The 21,666-nt window shown below is 34.8% G+C and overlaps 1 protein-coding gene across 1 annotated transcript in view; it reads left to right on the top strand.

Moving 5' to 3' along the window:
* Window positions 1-1,438: 1,438 nt before the first annotated feature.
* LOC145679404 (uncharacterized) overlaps window positions 1,439-21,666 on the top strand; it is an 82,333-nt gene continuing 62,105 nt past the window's right edge. Inside the window, exons 1-3 of the mRNA XM_081749986.1 lie at window positions 1,439-1,476; window positions 11,091-11,344; window positions 19,213-19,270. Of these exons, the coding sequence (XP_081606112.1) occupies window positions 1,439-1,476; window positions 11,091-11,344; window positions 19,213-19,270 (350 nt within the window). The remainder of the gene's footprint in view (window positions 1,477-11,090; window positions 11,345-19,212; window positions 19,271-21,666) is intronic.

Here is a 21,666-nt window from a genome sequence, read left to right as displayed (position 1 = left end):
AATTTATTCTTCTTTTTCGTCCCTCCTGGGAAAAAATAATGTGGTAATATTCCCATTTCCTTTCCACAATTCCATACCGATAAGCACCGGTTCACCCGCCTTTTGGACACTTTCACCTCCTAAGGACAAGAAAGCGCCCTGATCTCTACCGGTTGATCCACTCTCCGAGGAAGCCGTTGACACCTCGTAGAGGTTGACTCCTTATTCCGGAAGTGAGTCAGTTCGCACCTACGTTAGCTGACTAAGACGCCTGCGAGGAAGTGTAGATTGGGATTTTCTCTTTGTTTAGGGTGAGACCCGAAGGCATTTCTCAAACATCTCCAGTACTTTTAGAAAACATCTTATTTGTAACTTTTAAAACTATAAAATCTTTCCATATACAAATATTCATAGAAGGTCATTGTTTGACATACTCTTCAATACCACCAGATTAGTAATGTTGCCAATTCAACATAAAGTTTTATATCTTCAAATGACACTACGTCAGGTTATTACATAGTTTCAAATATTACGTAGTTTTCATATAACTGAATCCTACAACACCAAATTTATTATTCAATGTTACAAACTATGAATGCTAGAGTATCAAAAACGTGCAAATTTTGGAGGTTTCTACAACAGAAATAATCCAAGCGAGGTAGAGATTTGTGACACTGTAGTGTCGTCACTTATAAGTGTTCGTTTAACATACGGATTTGAATTAAACTGGTGGTAGTTCAGAGTATGTCAAACAATGTCCCTCTGTCGATATTTGCGTCGTGCAAAATTTCATCGTTTTCTGAAAATTTCAAGGGCGTTTCAAGTCAGATTTTCCACCCTATATATTTATTCATTTCGAGCCCCTCATTTTTTTCTGCTTCTACTGTCTGAAAAAAAAAAAATTCTGATTCCATGTAGTTAACTCTTTCTTATTTTTCGATTATTATTATTTTGATTCAGGGAAGTCATTGCATATAGGTGATCGTAAACTCCCAACGAGATATTGTTTCGGGAGGTTTTGGCGAGGCGAGCTTTTGTCCCATGAGGTTTCGGCCACATTTAAATTTGGTTTGTGGGATTTTTAGCGGCAACATCTTGCTTTAAGATTTTTTCTGTATACCCTGTAACCTTCTAAAGGCCCACTTGAGAAGTCGGTGAGAATCCAAAAGCTTAACTTCATTGCTGGCACAGGTAGTATTCTCGGTGTGTAATGCATGATTCCGAATTTATACAGTAGCATTTACATGACTAAAATTAAATTATCATGAAACTATTAATAATAGATGCAAAATTATGGTTTGACAATGTCGGTGGCAATGTTTTGGATCAGAATTTTTGTTCATGCCAGCTTTTACCAATGAGAGAGTACGGGGGAAGGCATTTTTATTTGTTTATACATTAGCTATTTCAAACTGTTTACTGTGTAAATATTGTGTAAAAAATACATTACACATCAACGATGGTGACTGTGGAAGAAGATTCTGATAAGCTTCTGAAGTAGGCCTGCAGATCCTTACAGGTGGGCAACCAATATAATTGCCCCGAAAATGTATTATTGTGGGATAAGACCGCCTCTTACAGAAATTCTCAGATAAATATACGAACAGCCTCCTTTCTCCTCGAACATTTTAGTAGTTACTTCATAACGCACTTTTCAGATCATACGTATTTAGCACAGAACATACTTTCCACAATTTGAAAATAAGTCTGATGCAGTGCAGTAGAAAGAAAACACCTTCCTCACAAAGTGTATTTGTCTAACATGAATGTCCTGATGAATCACCAGACAGAACAGTAGAAGGCTCAATTTGGTTTTCTTCCTTTCTGTTCACCATAAGTTTTCAGTATTTAATACTCATGTTGCGTATTTCTGTTGAATTAGTTTGTTTTAATTCATTCAGTATGTAATTAAAGGACTTTTGCAGCGGAATAAGATATGCTTGAGAAGAAAATTACCACATATGTAGTATATTTCGTAGCACATATAAATACATCTGACAACAATACTTTTATTTGTTTACAGAAATGGATATTCCCGTCATCGTCCTCGTAATGTGAATACCGAGAACGGTATTTCAATAGTAGCATATGTTTATATTTGTAATTAATATTTACTGCACATTATTATCGCATCGTTATTCACAAGTTTCACTGTAATTATATCTGCGTGGTTCCATGATAGCATCCAAATTAAGCAGGTGGCAATTGCAACGGGTGTTACCGTATAAATGTAATATTTGACACAGGAAACAAGCTGAAAGATTTGATATTTTTAGTGCTGTTTTGTAAATAATAAATATTTTTAGGTTTTTTGAATCATTTTAACAAATTTAAATTAATATTTATTATTATTATTATTATTATTATTATTATTATTATTATTATTATTATTATTATTATTATTATTATAACTGATTAGTAAATATTTGTGTCAGTTATACTAATGTTAATACATTAAATACGAAGTAGCAATAATATGTAAATTGAATAGCTAAAAAGGAAACAATACTATTAAGGCTAATGAAACTTATTTTTACAATAATAAAATAATTATTTAAAAGACACTTATCACACAGAATTACCGACAAGATTATTCAGATTTGAGAATAAGTCGAAAAGAATTAGTCGAAACATTTAAATTAACTAAAATGTTCCAAGAAAAATGTATTATCTATCCGAGAACTACACACACAGAGCAAACCATGCCTGGACATGGGAAAGTATTCTCGGTCAGAGGCACTGTGTATGTTTAGAAGTAGACATTGCATTTTTTCGGAGATTCATTGGATAAAAATAGCCGAAAACGCTAGACACTGTTTTCTTTTCCTGGAAGGTTAAACAGCAAACTACTGAAGACTCAATTGTAGTGATAATATATGCCAGAAAGATATACATGTCCTCTACGTATTTTAATGCATGTTGTTGAGTTACAAATAATCAAAAAGTTCAACTGCCCCTCACGCGAAAACTATTAGATATAGAACACATGAGTATGGTAACTTTTTGTTTAGAATTACATTCCTTATCGCATTCTGTGTTTATAACATTCGGTCCTGAATCACCTTGACATGTAACTCGAACAAGCTTTAGGCATATGAATTTACTGCTCATATTGTTTGTTAATAGTAGAAATTAAGAATGGGAAGATAGTAATAGAAATAGAGTTTTAAGTAGGTATATTTAGGAGTTACAAGAACATAACGGATCTCGTAGTCTATACGTTGAGGGCGAAGACAGTAAAGTGTTTATGTTACCAGAGGGCGAATTTGAAAACATCTGTAGTAACATACGAAATGAAAGAAAAAGCAGTGAGAAAGGAATTAAGAAATGCGTTTCTATATCGTATGAAATATTGTAAGCGAAACGAGACAGGATCAAAAACTTAAAAAAAGTGAAGGATTACAACAGTAGGTTCCATATTTCATGCGTGCAATATTTCAAGTACTTGTATTTAATTGATTATATGAGAGAACAAATGAAGAAATTGGAGAGATACCTTAGAGTTAGTGAAAGAAAGAGGAAGCAAGATAATCAAAATATTAACTGTTAAAAAAAAAAATCATACTTTGAAATATTCAAAAGACAAGATTTGTGTATAGTATTGTCACCTCTTCCTTGGTGCATGCGAAGAACACTTGCTGCTGGATAAGAAGTATGATGTATGAATTTCTTTGTTTGTTCATGCCGTAGATGGTACGAGTTTATAATTTAATACTTGGATTTTTTCTTTTTCCATCGCTTTTACTCTACAGGATGGACAAACAAAGAACTTTATACATTACTTACTTTATGTAGCAGCAACTTTTGTTCAGATGAGCCGAGGAAGAGATAAGGAGTACAGATTTTCGCAGCAACTATTCGCAGATTTTGTCTTTTGAGCGCTTTACGATTTATATTTATAATTAGTAGACGTGCATTCCATCACATCAATTAGTAATTAGTGAAGACATTATTTGAGAAAAAATGCCTTATCTCAATCAAATTTTCAACATAGATGAGGTTCGGGCCTCGGACGATTTTTATCATTTTACTTTGACGATGCAACTTAGGCGAGGGGGAGAGGGGATATATATATATATATATATATACAGTGAAACCTGTCAACTTGGCCACCTCTATAAGTTGGCCACCTGCTTATCTTGGCCTAGTTCGTTTTGAACCTGCATTTTCCCATAAGACATTCGTTACTTACTACTCTATAAGTTGGCCACCTGTCTATCTTGGAACTTGGCCACACTGAAGCAATGTTGCCCTATGATGATAATGATAAATTTACCTGCGTATCTTGGCCACGCAAAATACAGTTTTGTTATTTTTCAAATTCCCACATGAGAAGCAGATGTTCTGTATTTGTGACTGGAGAAAAGAAGCAAAGATTCCCTCGATTTGCTCTTGGAGGTCAATGGCCAGAAGACTACCCTCATAAAGGGGTGGTGAAGGAAGATGTGAATAAGAAAAGGCACGTACAGAAATTCAGGAAATGATTGTATGTATTTGTTTACCCTGTCTGTTTTGGTAAAACCATTAGCTATATCGGCTCCTTTCATCAGTGGGGAGCGTTAGTAATTCCGGAAAATTCTCAAGGTTAAAACTAACCATCTTAATTGTCAACTATTGGCACCTGTTGGCTTGTCAAGATAGCGGAGTTTTTGAGATATGAATTCCCTCAAGATTTTCTCAAAACTTCTTTTGCTCCGAGGGAAACACTTATGGCTCATTAACAAGAGGTAGTTAACTACAATATTAAATGTGCGTATCTGCCACAAAGAATAAAACAAATACGTCTAGAATGAACCACCATTCAGTAACAACCGAAAAAAAAGTCATAAAAATTGCATATGATTTTCTCAATTTATACCTTAGCTTTTCTTGTTTTCTATCTGAATAACTCAGTGTGCGCGTGATGTACGCAGTTATAATCAATTTCAATAACTGCGTATATCCGCTTCTATTTCATAGTTGTTTGTTATTGTGTTTTCAATCCGAATAATCCAATATACCAGACTAGTTTTCAGGAAGAGAAAGGTATGCACATATATTAAACATACTATAGTAACATTATCTAGTACTGTACTTTTTATGATTACTCTAAGTAGCTGTCGTGCCACTGCTTATTAAAATTTTACAATCAAGTAATACTAGAAATCCTATTCTAAAAATACACAAATCACACTTATTTTCTATAAGTTGGCCACTTTTCGATGGAACCGACGGTGGCCAACATAGACAGGTTTCACTGTATATATATATATATATATATATATATATATATATATATATATATATATATATATATATATATATATATATATATATAAATGAAAGTAACTGTCTTTGTGACTTCATCATTTTTGAACCACCCGACAGATCTCATTTAAATTTTCAGCATAGATGATGTTCGGACCTGAGATGTTTTTTTGTCATATCACTTTCACGGTGCAACTTAAAGGAGGGAAGGGAGAGAGACATTTACAAATGATCGAAAATGACTGATTTTAGTGTCGGATCTATAGTTTTCGGGGTCGCTGACATTTCCGAAGCTGTTTAACCCTTTGGGGATCCGATGGTACAATTTGTACCATACGGGTGTTTCATGGTACATTGCGTTATAACTCTTCTGTTTGAACTTTTTCGTCTGTTTTTTTTTTTTTTTTTTTTGTTTGTTTGTTTCTTTTTGTTTTGTTTTTCACGTCCAGGGGCATTGTAGAAGACCTTACGTATGGTTTGACACCTTCCTGCGTCGAGACATAGGAGGTGATGACGTCATAATTCTAAAATATATATTTTATTTTATTATTTTTATTATTTTATTGTTCATTATTTTTTGTCGGGCTTATTTTTGCACGTAGAAGATTGAAATTTTGCACAAACATTCAGTCCACCGAGTAGTATTTACCAGATTTTTTTTTAGATTTCTGCCTTAAAACAAGGGGTATCCAGATGGGCAAAAAGTTTTAAAAAAAGGATATTTTTATCAAAAAATTCCTTTCTTCGGGATTTTACGCCTTAGATACATGATGGAGACACGTGAGTCATACCGTCTGAAAGGCAATTTTATTCTGAAGAGAATGATTGGCGAAACATGACCCTAGGGTAATTAGGGATGTCTCGGGGAATTTTTACAAAATATCCTTCTGTATACGGGAATATGGTACATTGTCGGTATATATATTTTTTGGCGGGCTTACTTTTGCACCTAGAAGATTGAAATTGTGCATAAACATTCAGCCCACCTAGTAGTATTTATCAAATTTTTTCACATCTCTGCGTTAAAACAGGGGGGCGGGGGTCCAGAAAGGCTAAAAGTTGAAAAAAAGTATATTTATACCAAAAAATCCCTTTTTTCGGGATTTTCCCGCCTTAGATACATGATGGAGACACGTGAGTCATACCGTCTGAAAGGCAGTTCTATTCTGAAGAAAATGATGGGCGAAACATGACCCTAGGGTAATTTGGAATGTCAGGGAATTTTTATCAAAATATACTTCTGTATAGGGGAATATGGGACATTTTCGGTATTTTTTTTTTCGGGGGCTTATTTTTGCACCTAGAAGATTAAAATTATGCAGAAACATTCAGTCCACCGGGTAGAATTTACCAGATTTTTTTCAGATTTCTGCGTTGAAACAGGGGGGTCCATAGGGGCTAAAAGTTGAAAAAGGGATATTTAGACCAAAAAATCCCTTTTTCGGGATTTTCCCGCCTTAGATACATGATGGAGACATGTGGATGGTACCGCCTGAAAGGCAGTTCTATTCTGAAGAGAATGATTGGCGGATTATAGTCCTAGGGTAAATAGAGATCTCAGGAAATTTTTTACCTGAGATCATAGTGTTTTGTGGTAATTTGGAGCATTGTGGAGATTCTTGATAAAATTTCTCCCGCCCTTAGTATTCAAGATAGAAACTTGAAATTTGGCACACACATTCAGTCTACCAAGTACTATTTATCAGATATTTTTGAGATCTCTACGTTCATACAGGGCCGTTCCAGAGAGGCCCAAAGTGTGAAAAAAATTTCCCTCCGAAATTTTCCCTATGACATCACTTTTCACTCTCCTGGTATATGGTATGAGAATGCAAGTGGTACCATTTGAAAACCAGCTCCATTCTGAAGAGAATGAGGTATGAACTATGATCCTAGGATAAATAGTGACGATGCAGTAGCTGCTTGACTGAAAGTCTAAAAAATACCCCAAAAACCCCGGATGCCGAAAGGGTTAAATTCAAATTCAGCCTCGCAGCTTGGGGCGAAAATGACGAATATTGTGTCGACTCCATAGTTTCCGGAGTCGCTGAGTTGAACAGTGATACTTTCGATCCTGTTCACGTCCAAATTAAGCCTTGTAATTTGGGGAAGGGGGTGAAAAGATATATATATATATATATAATCGAAAATGACCATTATCAGTGTCGAATCCATGGTTTTCGTGGTCACTGACATGAACAGTGACACTTCTGATGCCGTGCCTCGTAATATGGGGAGGGGGAAATATATAAAATCATGGAAAGTGACCGATATTAGTACCGAATCCACAGTTTTCGGGGTCGCTGAGATGAACAGTGACACTTCTGATGCCCTTTAAATCCAAATTCAGCCCTGTAGCTTGGGAGATGGGGTGAGGGAGGAAGGGGATATATAAAAATGATCGAAAATGGCCGATATCAGTGTCGAATTAATAGTTTTCGGGGTCATTGAGATGACCAATGAGATTTCCGATGCCGTGCCCCGCAACACAGGGTAGGGGAAAGGGAAATACATAAAAATTATCGAAAATAATCGATATTAGTGCCGAATCCAGTTTCCGGGGTCAATATGATGAACAGTGACACTTCCAATGCCGTTTAAATCTAAATTCAGCCACACAACATTGCGAAGGAGGAAAGGAGAGAAATATAAAAATCATCGAAAATAATCTATATCAGAGAGCGCTTTAGTAATAGTAAAAAGTGACTGACTAACGGATCATATTACTATTTTTTCTTTATTTAACCCAACGAATCGAGTAATTGATGCTAGTTACGGATATAATATAAGATAAATGAGGGGAAAAATTCTAATTGATTGACGATGTTGAAATGGGCAATTTTTACATTAAAAAGTAAGAGGTTCCTGATGAACAAAAGTGCATTAAAGGTTATCAGCTCTCAGCAAGTGACCTATATGCAATAATAGTGATACTATTTGTTGAATATTTTTGTTGTTAATACTCAGTTTAAAATGTTTTATCATATTTATTCATATTCTCGTATACCCTTTCTTTTACAGTAGGAAAGGAGAATGTGAACCAAGAGACTACTAGAGAATCTTCTGATGCTCTGTTTAAGTAAGTATAACATATTCTACGCATTTTTTTAAATAATTTATCCACACAGTGGACATGCATCTGGGAAGCGTGCAGCGTGACTCTTCTATTATTAAAACTATTATTTTTTATTAAAAGTATTCAGAATAGCAGTCTTTCATATTAATTATTGTAAGTTGCACATCAAGACATCAATAATTTCCATTTCAGTTTCAATTTATTTATCCAATTTCGTACGTAAGCGGTCAGAGACCAGTACATAGGAATTGTCATTAACATTGTACTACACTTTGTGACTCAAAAATTTGAATAACTTTTATGAATATTGGTATGGTTTGAATAACCTTAAAGTGAGTCTAAATCTTATTGTATAATTTATTGGACATAATAAAAGCACTTTTCTTAGTACAGACATAATTTTGATACAACGTGTATATGTTATTCTTTTATCGAGTGTCGTATGAATGTACATTTACGTGAATAAAAATGCTTTAATTCGTTAAGGGAAAAACAGTAGCACTATAGAATGCTTCCTAGAAAATAATTCCAAAACTTAATAAAAACTGGAGCTAGCATAATATAATGAAAGTGAAGTTTGTTTTGAAACAGAACCAGTCTATAAATCACAAAACAGTGTTTAATCTTTTATTTAGATCAACAATAGGTTCATCCCATGTCAGTCTGTTGTTTATTGTAAATTGAACAAGATCGTTTATGCACAGCAAAAAATAAACTCGCCCAAGAATTGAGCCTTCAGAAACATCTGCGGAGATAGCAGCGGTTTTGGAGGAAAATGCGACTTCTATATTGCTAACTGTTTTACTTCTTTGAACTACCTATTTTCTGTTCGTCAAGTACGAGGAAAACCATTTATGCACTATACCTCTAATGCCGTCTTCTGAAGTTTGTTCAATAGAAGAGAATGTTATACACTATCAAAACTTTAGAAAAATCGGCAAATAAGCCTACTACGTATTTTTTCTTTTCAAGAATATTAGAAATCTCTGTAATGAGGTAAACAGTACAGTATTGATTGATCGGTTTTTTTGAAAACCATATTGAGAAGTTGAAATCACATTATGGTAGGATATAATTTTTTTCAATCGCGATAACATTACTGATTCAAAGATATTCGAGAAAACAAATAGAATAGAAATAGGTCTGTAGTATTGGACATAATGAATATTTCCTTTTTTGTACAAATGTATAACTTGCTATCTTTAATATTTCAAGAAACATACTTAATTGAAATGATATATTTACAACATAGCAGAGATGCTTTCCTATTAAATGCGCACTTTTTTTATTTAGTAACTATGGACGGGACTTCATCTATACTCGCAGAACAAGACCTAGAATTGATTCTGATACAGATCAATAGCTTCTCTTCAGTTATCGGAGTCACAAACATACCATGCCTATTACACGAGATTTTTCCCCCTATACCAATATCCGATATTCCAGGTGGTAAACATACATTAAGAAAATAATCATTTAAGCTTCAGTAATGGCAGTAGAATCAGCGAAAGAATTATTCCAATAATTTACTAGCGATATTTTACGCATTGGGTTACTCTTTGTGGATTTGTTTATTGCGTTCGACACAATTTCATTTTACTTTTACATCTATATATAATATTTCATTGTGAATTCTTTTGGCTGCTCGAATAACTTTCTCATGTATTTTATTGTGTGTTTCTATATTTGCTTTAAATTTAACTGGTAAATTTGTGAAAGTTTTCATAAGTTTAATGTAATATATAACTTTTTGCTTAGAAATTTTTATTCGTCGCGCAACCCACCTTTGCGCGTTTTTATTAGTGCCTTTGTGTAACTGTAATGGGAAGGCTATATTAAAATTATGCAGAAAAGTATCAATAAAATAATTGAATTTATCATTAGCTCTGGACAAATTATACCAGTGTTCCAATATTCATGAGATAATAGAAAAAAGAAATAATCTATATTTTCATTTGAAAAAATTGTAATTCGCATTAACGGTTTTTGATTTTTCTTTAAATGTTTATCGCAGCTATTTTACAATAAATAGCTTCATGATCAGAAAATCTAAGAGTGGTACATTGACAATAGCATGCAGGTCATATAAATTTAACAAATTTTTAAACCGATTATTCAGTTGAAAGTGTTAATTTATCGATGTTTATATCACTTGAAGAGCTATGATTTTAAACTTCATGCATAGTCTCGTGAGAAGTTTTTCCACATTCTTCAAAGAAAGTTCTTAAGTAATCAGCAGGGTCCCTATACATACATACAATACAAATATTTAATTCATCAAGTTTTAATGTAGCAAGTTCACAATGTGTTTCGATGCAGAATCTCCGTACGTCAATCTCGATTGAATTTAAAAATGTACGAGCTAAAATTGCAACACCGTCTTGATTTTAGATTGTATGAGCGTAATAACTTACAAAGTTGAAACCACTTAAGCTAACAGCACTGCTGATGTTCGAAGCTAACCAGTGTTCATCTATACAAAGAAGTTGTACACTTGAAAGTTCACTTTCTAATCGGCGAATATCGACACCTTTTTAACAACATATAGGAAAAGCTATTAGTCGCGTCTACGAGAAAATCCACTCTATGAGGTCCGCATTAAAAAAAGTTTTTACAAAATAAAAACAAGTAGAAGACAAAAAGGTTACAGATTTGAGATTTATAATCTAAAGTTAGTTCATGTATAATTATATTAATCTACCCTTATTAGTTTTTGAACTATGACTAAACGTAGTTTTGGTGCGCACCACGTACATACTGTTTCTTTAGAGATTACATTTTATTTTAGGAAGAAATCAGCTTCTCATGAGGAAAACTTTAGTCCGAAATCTCCTGTAGAAGCATTTCTGACAAGTCAAGCAAAAAAGAAGAATCTAAACAGAAGTAAAAAGCAACAGCGAAAACAGTCGAGTACAAAAACATCGAAGAGGAAGGTAAAGAGATTGAATGACACGCTCAAATCTGCCGGGAAAAAGGGAAAGGCTGCGGCAAGAAAGAAGAACAAAGATAATCAGAAAAAGACACTTAAAACTAATCAAATTGGTAAGCTAAAAAACTTAATTTACTAAAATTAGTATTAATATATACAGAATTAAATTACATTACTACAGACCAAAAATAAAAATTCATTTTACTTTCTTAAAAGTATATGTAGACTTACTGTCCCAAAATTTCAATTATCAACCCCGTACTGAAAATGGAAGTGGTAGAAATAAACCATTTCTGGTTTCAGTATAACCATCATACGCCAAAAACGGTAAAAGCGAGAAGCGGATGTTTGCAATGATCCTAGCATCCATCTTCTCTCTATCCAAACCGGTAGTGGTAGAAATCAAGCCTTTTAGGTTTCAGCGTTAGTCGTGGAACAAAGACGACCTTGGCCTTTGGAGACGGACCCATCACGTCATTTGGTTCTGAAACTGAGGAAATCTCTAGAAGACCGATCGCGGGCTTCGAATCACGTGCCGAGTCAAATTTTGGAGAGACTGAAGATATATGGCAGGGTCCATAGCCTGGACTGTGTCATAAATCTGAGTTACACTCAGCGTGTCCCTTTATGTACAGTATATATCGGGTTTGCAAAATAAGTGTTACAACTCTTGGGAGGTGACTCCTGCCACTGAAACAAGAGAAAAAGTTCTCTTGAACTTTCGGCTATCGGACATAGTTTCAGATCTAGAAGGTGGCGAAAGCGTGGGAAAATTACTTTCAAACGCCAATAGGTCGGAAACTATCCAACGTAAAGAGGGCGGGTAATAAATTCACTGAAGAAGTTATACCTGCTGTATTGAATTTCGCATGTTTCACAATCCTACCATGCACGCGCAAGGTATTCCCCAAAGGAACGTAGGGAGTCCCGGGTAATCTGCCAAATGAAAATTGGTCTAAATGGATATGAATTGATAGGGATTCTACCAGGTAACAATAATTTGTTTGTATTAAGTCGATATCTGGAACAAATACAAAATGGCGGACACCTTCATGCTCGTTGTGTGTGGTTGCATAATCGCCAGGTACGGATGCTGGCCAACAGTGACGTTCTGAGTATTAAGTATAGCGAATTTGTACTCAAATGCTCTAGAAAGACTTCTGAATTGGCGGTAGAGCACAACAGATGAAGCAGGGTGATTCACATGTGTTAAAACACTTAACGAAAACTGTCCAAAAAATGCACTCATAGTCAGTAAACGTGAGTTCAAAGCGTCGGAAATGTAAGGATTAGCGTCAAGAACATGAAAGCCATTGCCAATTCACCAATAATATTTCATCAATCGGATGCAATGTGATCTGCACGGTTGCATACCAATAAGGATGCAACAACTGAGGCGAATTTGAAATTGTGCAAGGGGACTCATTAAGAAACTGTAGTGGGTAATTGACTAAATGAATGTCAGTAGTGGGATCGCATGATCGATATTGAAATGTGGCAAATGTGTGTATTGATATCAACATGTAGCTAATGGACAAATGTCAACATGTCCCACAACTGCTGGGACACCGTCCCACTTGCGAAAAATAGGAAAATAACTACTCGTGTCTTGAATCTGAGACCGTGGGCTCCCAGTAGGATTGGAAACTGCAACCGCGCGAGCTAAAGCAAGCGCTCTAGCCCTGAGGCTTCCAGGAAGCCTCACTTTCTCTGTATTCATTTCTTTGAGGAGTACCCACTTTGTTTGGCAAGCGCTCTTGTACAGCCTCCCGACATGCATGTATATTTCATTTTGTTACTCCTACTGCACAGTTTTAAACAATCAGAGCTTTAAGACGTTTCTTCCTATTTCTCATGTCGTTTTATTTTTCATATGTATGGTGTTCTAGCAGTAGTGTTACATATGCCAAATTGGTTCATTTTAGTCTTTGTCTTGGCATGTGCACTGTGTGTAAGGTACGAATTTCTGGAGGTATTTTCCTATATTTCGAGTAAGTTATATGTCCCGAAAGACGTGGGACATGATACAAGTTTGTTATTTTCACGCTCTATCATAATTTGAACCATGGATTAAGAGATTTCTTGTGATATGTGTCGACTGTGGGACAATGTTCCAAACAAAAAGGGACATTGATACAATCGTGTTCTAGTTACGTTCTACCAAAAAGTGCACCAGATGTTATAGCAGAATGTACAACTTTATTTTCCTAGTTTTCGCACGTGGGACTGTGTCCCAGCAGTTGTGGGACATGTTGACATTTGACCATTAGCTGCATGTTGATATCAACACACACATTGGCCACATTTCAATATCGATCATGGGATCCCACTAGTGACATTCCTTGAGTTTACCCAGTTTCTTAGTGAGTCCCCTTGCACAATTTCAACTTCGCCTCAGTTGTTGCATCCTTATTGGTATGCAACCGTGCAGATCACATTGCATCGGATTGATGAAATATTATTGGTGAATTGGCAATGGTTTTCATGTTCTTGACGCTAATCCTTACATTTCCGACGCTTTGAACTCACGTTTACTGAGTATGAGTGCATTTCTGGACATTTTTCGTTAAGTGTTTTCACACATGTGAATCACCCTGCTTCATCTGTTGTGCTCTACCAACACTCCAGAAGTCTTTCTAGAGCATTTGAGAATAAATTCGCTATACTTAATACTCAGAACGTCACTGTTGGCCAGCATCCGTACCTGGCGATTATGCAACCACACACAACGAGCATGAAGGTGTCCGCCATTTTGTATTTGTTCCAGATATCGACTTAATACAAACGAATTATTGTTACCTGGTAGAAACCCTATCAATTCATATCCATTTAGACCTATTTTCATTTGGCAGGTTATCCGGGACTCTCTACGTTTCTTTGGGAAATCCCTTGCGCGTGCATGGTAGGATTGTGAAACATGCAAAATTCAATAGAACAGGTATAACTTCTTCAGTGAATTTATTACCCACCCTCTTTACGTTGGATAGTTTCCGACCTATTGGCGTCCGAATTAACTAAAATGATCCAAGAAAAATGTAATATCTATCCGAGAACTACACACACAGAGCAAACCATGCCTGGACATGGGAAAGTATTCTCGGCTGGAGGCACTGTGTATGTTTAGAAGTAGACATTGCATTTTTTCGGAGATTAATTGGACAAAAATAGCCGAAAACGCTAGACACTGTTTTCTTTTCCTGGAAGGTTAAACAGCAAACTACTGAAGACTCAATCGTAGTGATAATATATGCCAGAAAGATATACATGTCCTCTACGTATTTTAATGCATGTTGTTGAGTTACAAATAATCAAAAAGTTCAACTGCCCCTCACGCGAAAACTATTAGATATAGAACACATGAGTATGGTAACTTTTTGTTTAGAATTACATTCCTTATCGCATTCTGTGTTTATAACATTCGGTCCTGAATCACCTTGACATGTAATTCGAACAAGCTTTAGGCATATGAATTTACTGCTCATATTGTTTGTTAATAGTAGAAATTAAGAATGGGAAGATAGTAATAGAAATAGAGTTTTAAGTAGGTATATTTAGGAGTTACAAGAACATAACGGATCTCGTAGTCTATACGTTGAGGGCGAAGACAGTAAAGTATTTATGTTGCCAGAGGGCGAATTTGAAAACATCTGTAGTAACATACGAAATGAAAGAAAAAGCAGTGAGAAAGGAATTAAGAAATGCGTTTCTATATCGTATGAAATATTGTAAGCGAAACGAGACAGGATCAAAAACTTAAAAAAGGTGAAGGATTACAACAGTAAATTCCATATTTCGTGCGTGCAATATTTCAAGTACTTGTATTTAATTGATAATATGAGAGAACAAATGAAGAAATTGGAGAGATACCTTGGAGTTAGTGAAAGAAAGAGGAAGCAAGATAATCAAAACATTAACTGTTTAAAAAAAAAATCATACTTTGAAATATTCAAAAGACAAGATTTGTGTATAGTATTGTCACCTCTTCCTTGGTGCATGCGAAGAACACTTGCTGCTGGATAAGAAGTATGATGTATGAAGTTCTTTGTTTGTTCATGCCGTAGATGGTACGAGTTTATAATTTAATACTTGGATTTTTTCTTTTTCCATCGCTTTTACTCTACAGGATGGACAAACAAAGAACTTTATACATTACTTACTTTATGTAGCAGCAACTCTTGTTCAGATGAGCCGAGGAAGAGATAAGGAGTACAGATTTTTCGCAGAAACTATTCGCAGATTTTGTCTTTTGAGCGCTTTACGATTTATATTTATAATTAGTAGACGTGCATTCCATCACATCAATTAGTAATTAGTGAAGACGTTATTTGAGAAAAAATGCCTTATCTCAATCAAATTTTCAACATAGATGAGGTTCGGGCCTCGGACGATTTTTATCATTTTACTTTGACGATGCAACTTAGGCGAGGGGGAGAGGGGATATATATATATATATATATATACAGTGAAACCTGTCAACTTGGCCACCTCTATAAGTTGGCCACCTGCTTATCTTGGCCTAGTTCGTTTTGAACCTGCATTTTCCCATAAGACATTCGTTACTTACTACTCTATAAGTTGGCCACCTGTCTATCTTGGAACTTGGCCACACTGAAGCAACGTTGCCCTATGATGATAATGATAAATTTACCTGCGTATCTTGGCCACGCAAAATACAGTTTTGTTATTTTTCAAATTCCCACATGAGAAGCAGATGTTCTGTATTTGTGACTGGAGAAAAGAAGCAAAGATTCCCTCGATTTGCTCTTGGAGGTCAATGGCCAGAAGACTACCCTCATAAAAGGGTGGTGAAGGAAGATGTGAATAAGAAAAGGCACGTACAGAAATTCAGGAAATGGTTGTATGTATTTGTTTACCCTGTCTGTTTTGGTAAAACCATTAGCTATATCGGCTCCTTTCATCAGTGGGGAGCGTTAGTAATTCCGGAAAATTCTCAAGGTTAAAACTAACCATCTTAATTGTCAACTATTGGCACCTGTTGGCTTGTCAAGATAGCGGAGTTTTTGAGATATGAATTCCCTCAAGATTTTCTCAAAACTTCTTTTGCTCCGAGGGAAACACTTATGGCTCATTAACAAGAGGTAGTTAACTACAATATTAAATGTGCGTATCTGCCACAAAGAATAAAACAAATACGTCTAGAATGAACCACCATTCAGTAACAACCGAAAAAAAAGTCATAAAAATTGCATATGATTTTCTCAATTTATACCTTAGCTTTTCTTGTTTTCTATCTGAATAACTCAGTGTGCGCGTGATGTACGCAGTTATAATCAATTTCAATAACTGCGTATATCCGCTTCTATTTCATAGTTGTTTGTTATTGTGTTTTCAATCCGAATAATCCAATATACCAGACTAGTTTTCAGGAAGAGAAAGGTATGCACATATATTAAACATACTATAGTAACATTATCTAGTACTGTACTTTTTATGATTACTCTAAGTAGCTGTCGTGCCACTGCTTATTAAAATTTTACAATCAAGTAATACTAGAAATCCTATTCTAAAAATACACAAATCACACTTATTTTCTATAAGTTGGCCACTTTTCGATGGAACCGTCGGTGGCCAACATAGACAGGTTTCACTGTATATATATATATATATATATATATATATATATATATATATATATATATATATATATATATATATATATATACAGTGAAACCTGTCTATGTTGGCCTATATAAATGAAAGTAACTGTCTTTGTGACTTCATCATTTTTGAACCACCCGACAGATCTCATTTAAATTTTCAGCATAGATGATGTTCGGACCTGAGATGTTTTTTTGTCATATCACTTTCACGGTGCAACTTAAAGGAGGGAAGGGAGAGAGACATTTACAAATGATCGAAAATGACTGATTTTAGTGTCTGATCTATAGTTTTCGGGGTCGCTGAGATTTCCGAGGCTGTTTAACCCTTTGGGGATCCGATGGTACAATTTATACCATATGGGTGTTTCATGGTACATTGCGTTATAACTCTCCTGTTTAAACTTTTTCGTCCGTTTTTTTTTTTTCTTTTTGTTTTGTTTTTCAAGTCCAGGGGCATTGTAGAAGACCTTACGTATGGTTTGACACCTTCCTGCGTCGAGACATAGGAGGTGATGACGTCATAATTCTAAAATATATATTTTCTTTTATTATTTTTATTATTTTATTGTTCATTATTTTTTGTCGGGCTTATTTTTACACTTAGAAGATTGAAATTTTGCAAACATTCAGTCCACCGAGTAGTATTTACCAGATTTTTTTTAGATTTCTGCGTTAAAACAAGGGGTATCCAAATGGGTAAAAAGTTTTGAAAAAAGGATATTTTTATCAAAAAATTCCTTTCTTCGGGATTTTACGCCTTAGATACATGATGGAGACACGTGAGTCATACCGTCTGAAAGGCAATTCTATTCTGAAGAGAATGATTGGCGGATTATAGTCCTAGGGTAAATAGAGATCTCAGGAAATTTTTTACCTGAGATCATGGTGTTTTGTGGTAATTTGGAGCGTTGTGGAGATTCTTGATAAAATTTCTCCCGCCCTTAGTATTCAAGATAGAAACTTGAAATTTGGCACACACATTCAGTCTACCAAGTACTATTTATCAGATTTGTTTGAGATCTCTACGTTTACACAGGGCCGTTCCAGAGAGGCCCAAAGTGTGAAAAAAATTTCCCTCCGAAATTTTCCCTATGACATCACTTTTCCCTCTCCTGGTATATGGTATGAGAATGCAAGTGGTACCATTTGAAAACCAGCTCCATTCTGAAGAGAATGAGGTATGAACTATGATCCTAGGATAAATAGTGACGATGCAGTAGCTGCTTGACTGAAAGTCTAAAAAATACCCCAAAAACCCCGGATGCCGAAAGGGTTAAATTCAAATTCAGCCTCGCAGCTTGGGGCGAAAATGACGAATATTGTGTCGACTCCATAGTTTCCGGAGTTGCTGAGTTGAACAGTGATACTTTCGATCCTGTTCACGTCCAAATTAAGCCTTGTAATTTGGGGAGGGGGTGAAAAGATATATATATATATATATATATATATATATATATATATATATATATATATATATATAATCGAAAATGACCATTATCAGTGTCGAATCCATGGTTTTCGTGGTCACTGACATGAACAGTGACACTTCTGATGCCGTGCCTCGTAATATGGGGAGGGGGAAATATATAAAATCATGGAAAGTGACCGATATTAGTACCGAATCCACAGTTTTCGGGGTCGCTGAGATGAACAGTGACACTTCTGATGCCCTTTAAATCCAAATTCAGCCCTGTAGCTTGGGAGATGGGGTGAGGGAGGAAGGGGATATATAAAAATGATCGAACATGGCCGATATCAGTGTCGAATTAATAGTTTTCGGGGTCATTGAGATGACCAATGAGATTTCCGATGCCGTGCCCCGCAACACAGGGTAAGGGAAAGGGAAATACATAAAAATTATCGAAAATAATCGATATTAGTGCCGAATCCAGTTTCCGGGGTCAATATGATGAACAGTGACACTTCCAATGCCGTTTAAATCTAAATTCAGCCACACAACATTGCGAAGGAGGAAAGAAGAGAAATATAAAAATCATCGAAAATAATCTATATCAGAGAGCGCTTTAGTAATAGTAAAAAGTGACTGACCAACGGAACATATTACTATTTTTTCTTTATTTAACCCAACGAATCGAGTAATTGATGCTAGTTAAGGATATAATATAAGATAAATGAGGGGAAAAAATTCTAATTGATTGACGATGTTGAAATGGGCAATTCTTACATTAAAAAGTAAGAGGTTCCTGATGAACAAAAGTGCATTAAAGGTTATCAGCTCTCAGCAAGTGACCTATATGCAATAATAGTGATACTATTTGTTGAATATTTTTGTTGTTAATACTCAGTTTAAAATGTTTTATCATATTTACTCATATTCTCGTATACCCTTTCTTTTACAGTAGGAAAGGAGAATGTGAACCAAGAGACTACAAGAGAATCTTCCGATGCTCTGTTTAAGTAAGTATAACATATTCTACGCATTTTTTTTAAAATAATTTATCCACACAGTGGACATGCATCTGGGAAGCGTGCAGCGTGACTCTTCTAGTGATTTTTTATTAAAACTATTCAGAATAGCAGTCTTTCATATTAATTATTGTCAGTTGCACATCAAGACATCAATAATTTCCATTTCAGTTTCAATTTATTTATCCAATTTCGTACGTAAGCGGTCAGAGACCAGTACATAGGAATTGTCATTAATATTGAGATATTTGAGTAACTTTACGTAGTGTCAGTTAAATATTCATTAACATTGTACTACACTTTGTGACTCAAAAATTTGAATAACTTTTATGAATATCAGGGGCGGATCCAGGGGGGGGGCGATCGGGGCGATCGCCCCCCCCAGAAGAGGAAACTTTCTTATTTTATATATATAAATAAAACCCATCCCAAAGTTTGGAGCCCTTAAAAGTAGCAGTATGACAACCAATCGCCCCCCCCCAGAAGTCGGTCCTGGATCCGCCCCTGATGAATATTGGTATGGTTTGAATAACCTTAAAGTGAGTCTAAATCTTATTGTATAATTTATTGGACATAATAAAAGCACTTTTCTTAGTACAGACATAATTTTGATACAACGTGTATATGTTATTCTTTTATCGAGTGTCGTATGAATGTACATTTACGTGAATAAAAATGCTTTAATTCGTTAAGGGAAAAACAGTAGCACTATAGAATGCTTCCTAGAAAATAATTCCAAAACTTAATAAAAATTGGAGCTAGCATAATATAATGAAAGTAAAGTTTGTTTTGAAACAGAACCAGTCTATAAATCACAAAACAGTGTTTAATCTTTTATTTAGATCAACAATAGGTTCATCCCATGTCAGTCTGTTGTTTATTGTAATTGAACAAGATCGTTTATGCACAGCAAAAAATGAACTCGCCCAAGAATTGAGCCTTCAGAAACATCTGCGGAGATAGCAGCGGTTTTGGAGGAAAATGCGACTTCTATATTGCTAACTGTTTTACTTCTTTGAACTACCTATTTTCTGTTCGTCAAGTACGAGGAAAACCATTTATGCACTATACCTCTAATGCCGTCTTCTGAAGTTTGTTCAATAGAAGAGAATGTTATACACTATCAAAACTTTAGAAAAATCGGCAAATAAGCCTACTACGTATTTTTTCTTTTCAAGAATATTAGAAATCTCTGTAATGAGGTAAACAGTACAGTATTGATTGATCTGTTTTTTTTAAAACCATATTGAGAAGTTGAAATCACATTATGGTAGGATATAATTTTTTTCAATCGCGATAGCGTTACTGATTCAAAGATATTCGAGAAAACAAATAGAATAGAAATAGGTCTGTAGTATTGGACATAATGAATATTTCCTTTTTTGTACAAAGGTATAACTTGCTATCTTTAATATTTCAAGAAACATACTTAATTGAAATGATATATTTACAACATAGCAGAGATGCTTTCCTATTAAATGTGCACTTTTTTTATTTAGTAACTATGGACGGGACTTCATCTATACTCGCAGAACAAGACCTAGAATTGATTCTGATACAGATCAATAGCTTCTCTTCAGTTATCGGAGTCACAAACATACCATGCCTATTACACGAGATTTTTCCCCCTATACCAATATCCGATATTCCAGGTGGTAAACATACATTAAGAAAATAATCATTTAAGCTTCAGTAATGGCAGTAGAATCAGCGAAAGAATTATTCCAATAATTTACTAGCGATATTTTACGCATTGGGTTACTCTTTGTGGATTTGTTTATTGCGTTCGACACAATTTCATTTTACTTTTACATCTATATATAATATTTCATTGTGAATTCTTTTGGCTGCTCGAATAACTTTCTCATGTATTTTATTGTGTGTTTCTATATTTGCTTTAAATTTAACTGGTAAATTTGTGAAAGTTTTCATAAGTTTAATGTAATATATAACTTTTTGCTTAGAAATTTTTATTCGTCGCGCAACCCACCTTTGCGCGTTTTTATTAGTGCCTTTGTGTAACTGTAATGGGAAGGCTATATTAAAATTATGCAGAAAAGTATCAATAAAATAATTGAATTTATCATTAGCTCTGGACAAATTATACCAGTGTTCCAATATTCATGAGATAATAGAAAAAAGAAATAATCTATATTTTCATTTGAAAAAATTGTAATTCTCATTAACGGTTTTTGATTTTTCTTTAAATGTTTATCGCAGCTATTTTACAATAAATAGCTTCATGATCAGAAAATCTAAGAGTGGTACATTGACAATAGCATGCAGGTCATATAAATTTAACAAATTTTTAAACCGATTATTCAGTTGAAAGTGTTAATTTATCGATGTTTATATCACTTGAAGAGCTATGATTTTAAACTTCATGC

This window comes from Thermobia domestica, chromosome 2, assembly GCF_964235325.1.
Source record: "Thermobia domestica chromosome 2, izTheDome1.hap1.1, whole genome shotgun sequence".
Taxonomy (NCBI): Eukaryota; Metazoa; Arthropoda; class Insecta; order Zygentoma; family Lepismatidae; genus Thermobia; species Thermobia domestica.
Note: the sequence above shows the minus strand (reverse complement) of the source record. Positions and strands in the feature narration are given on the sequence as shown.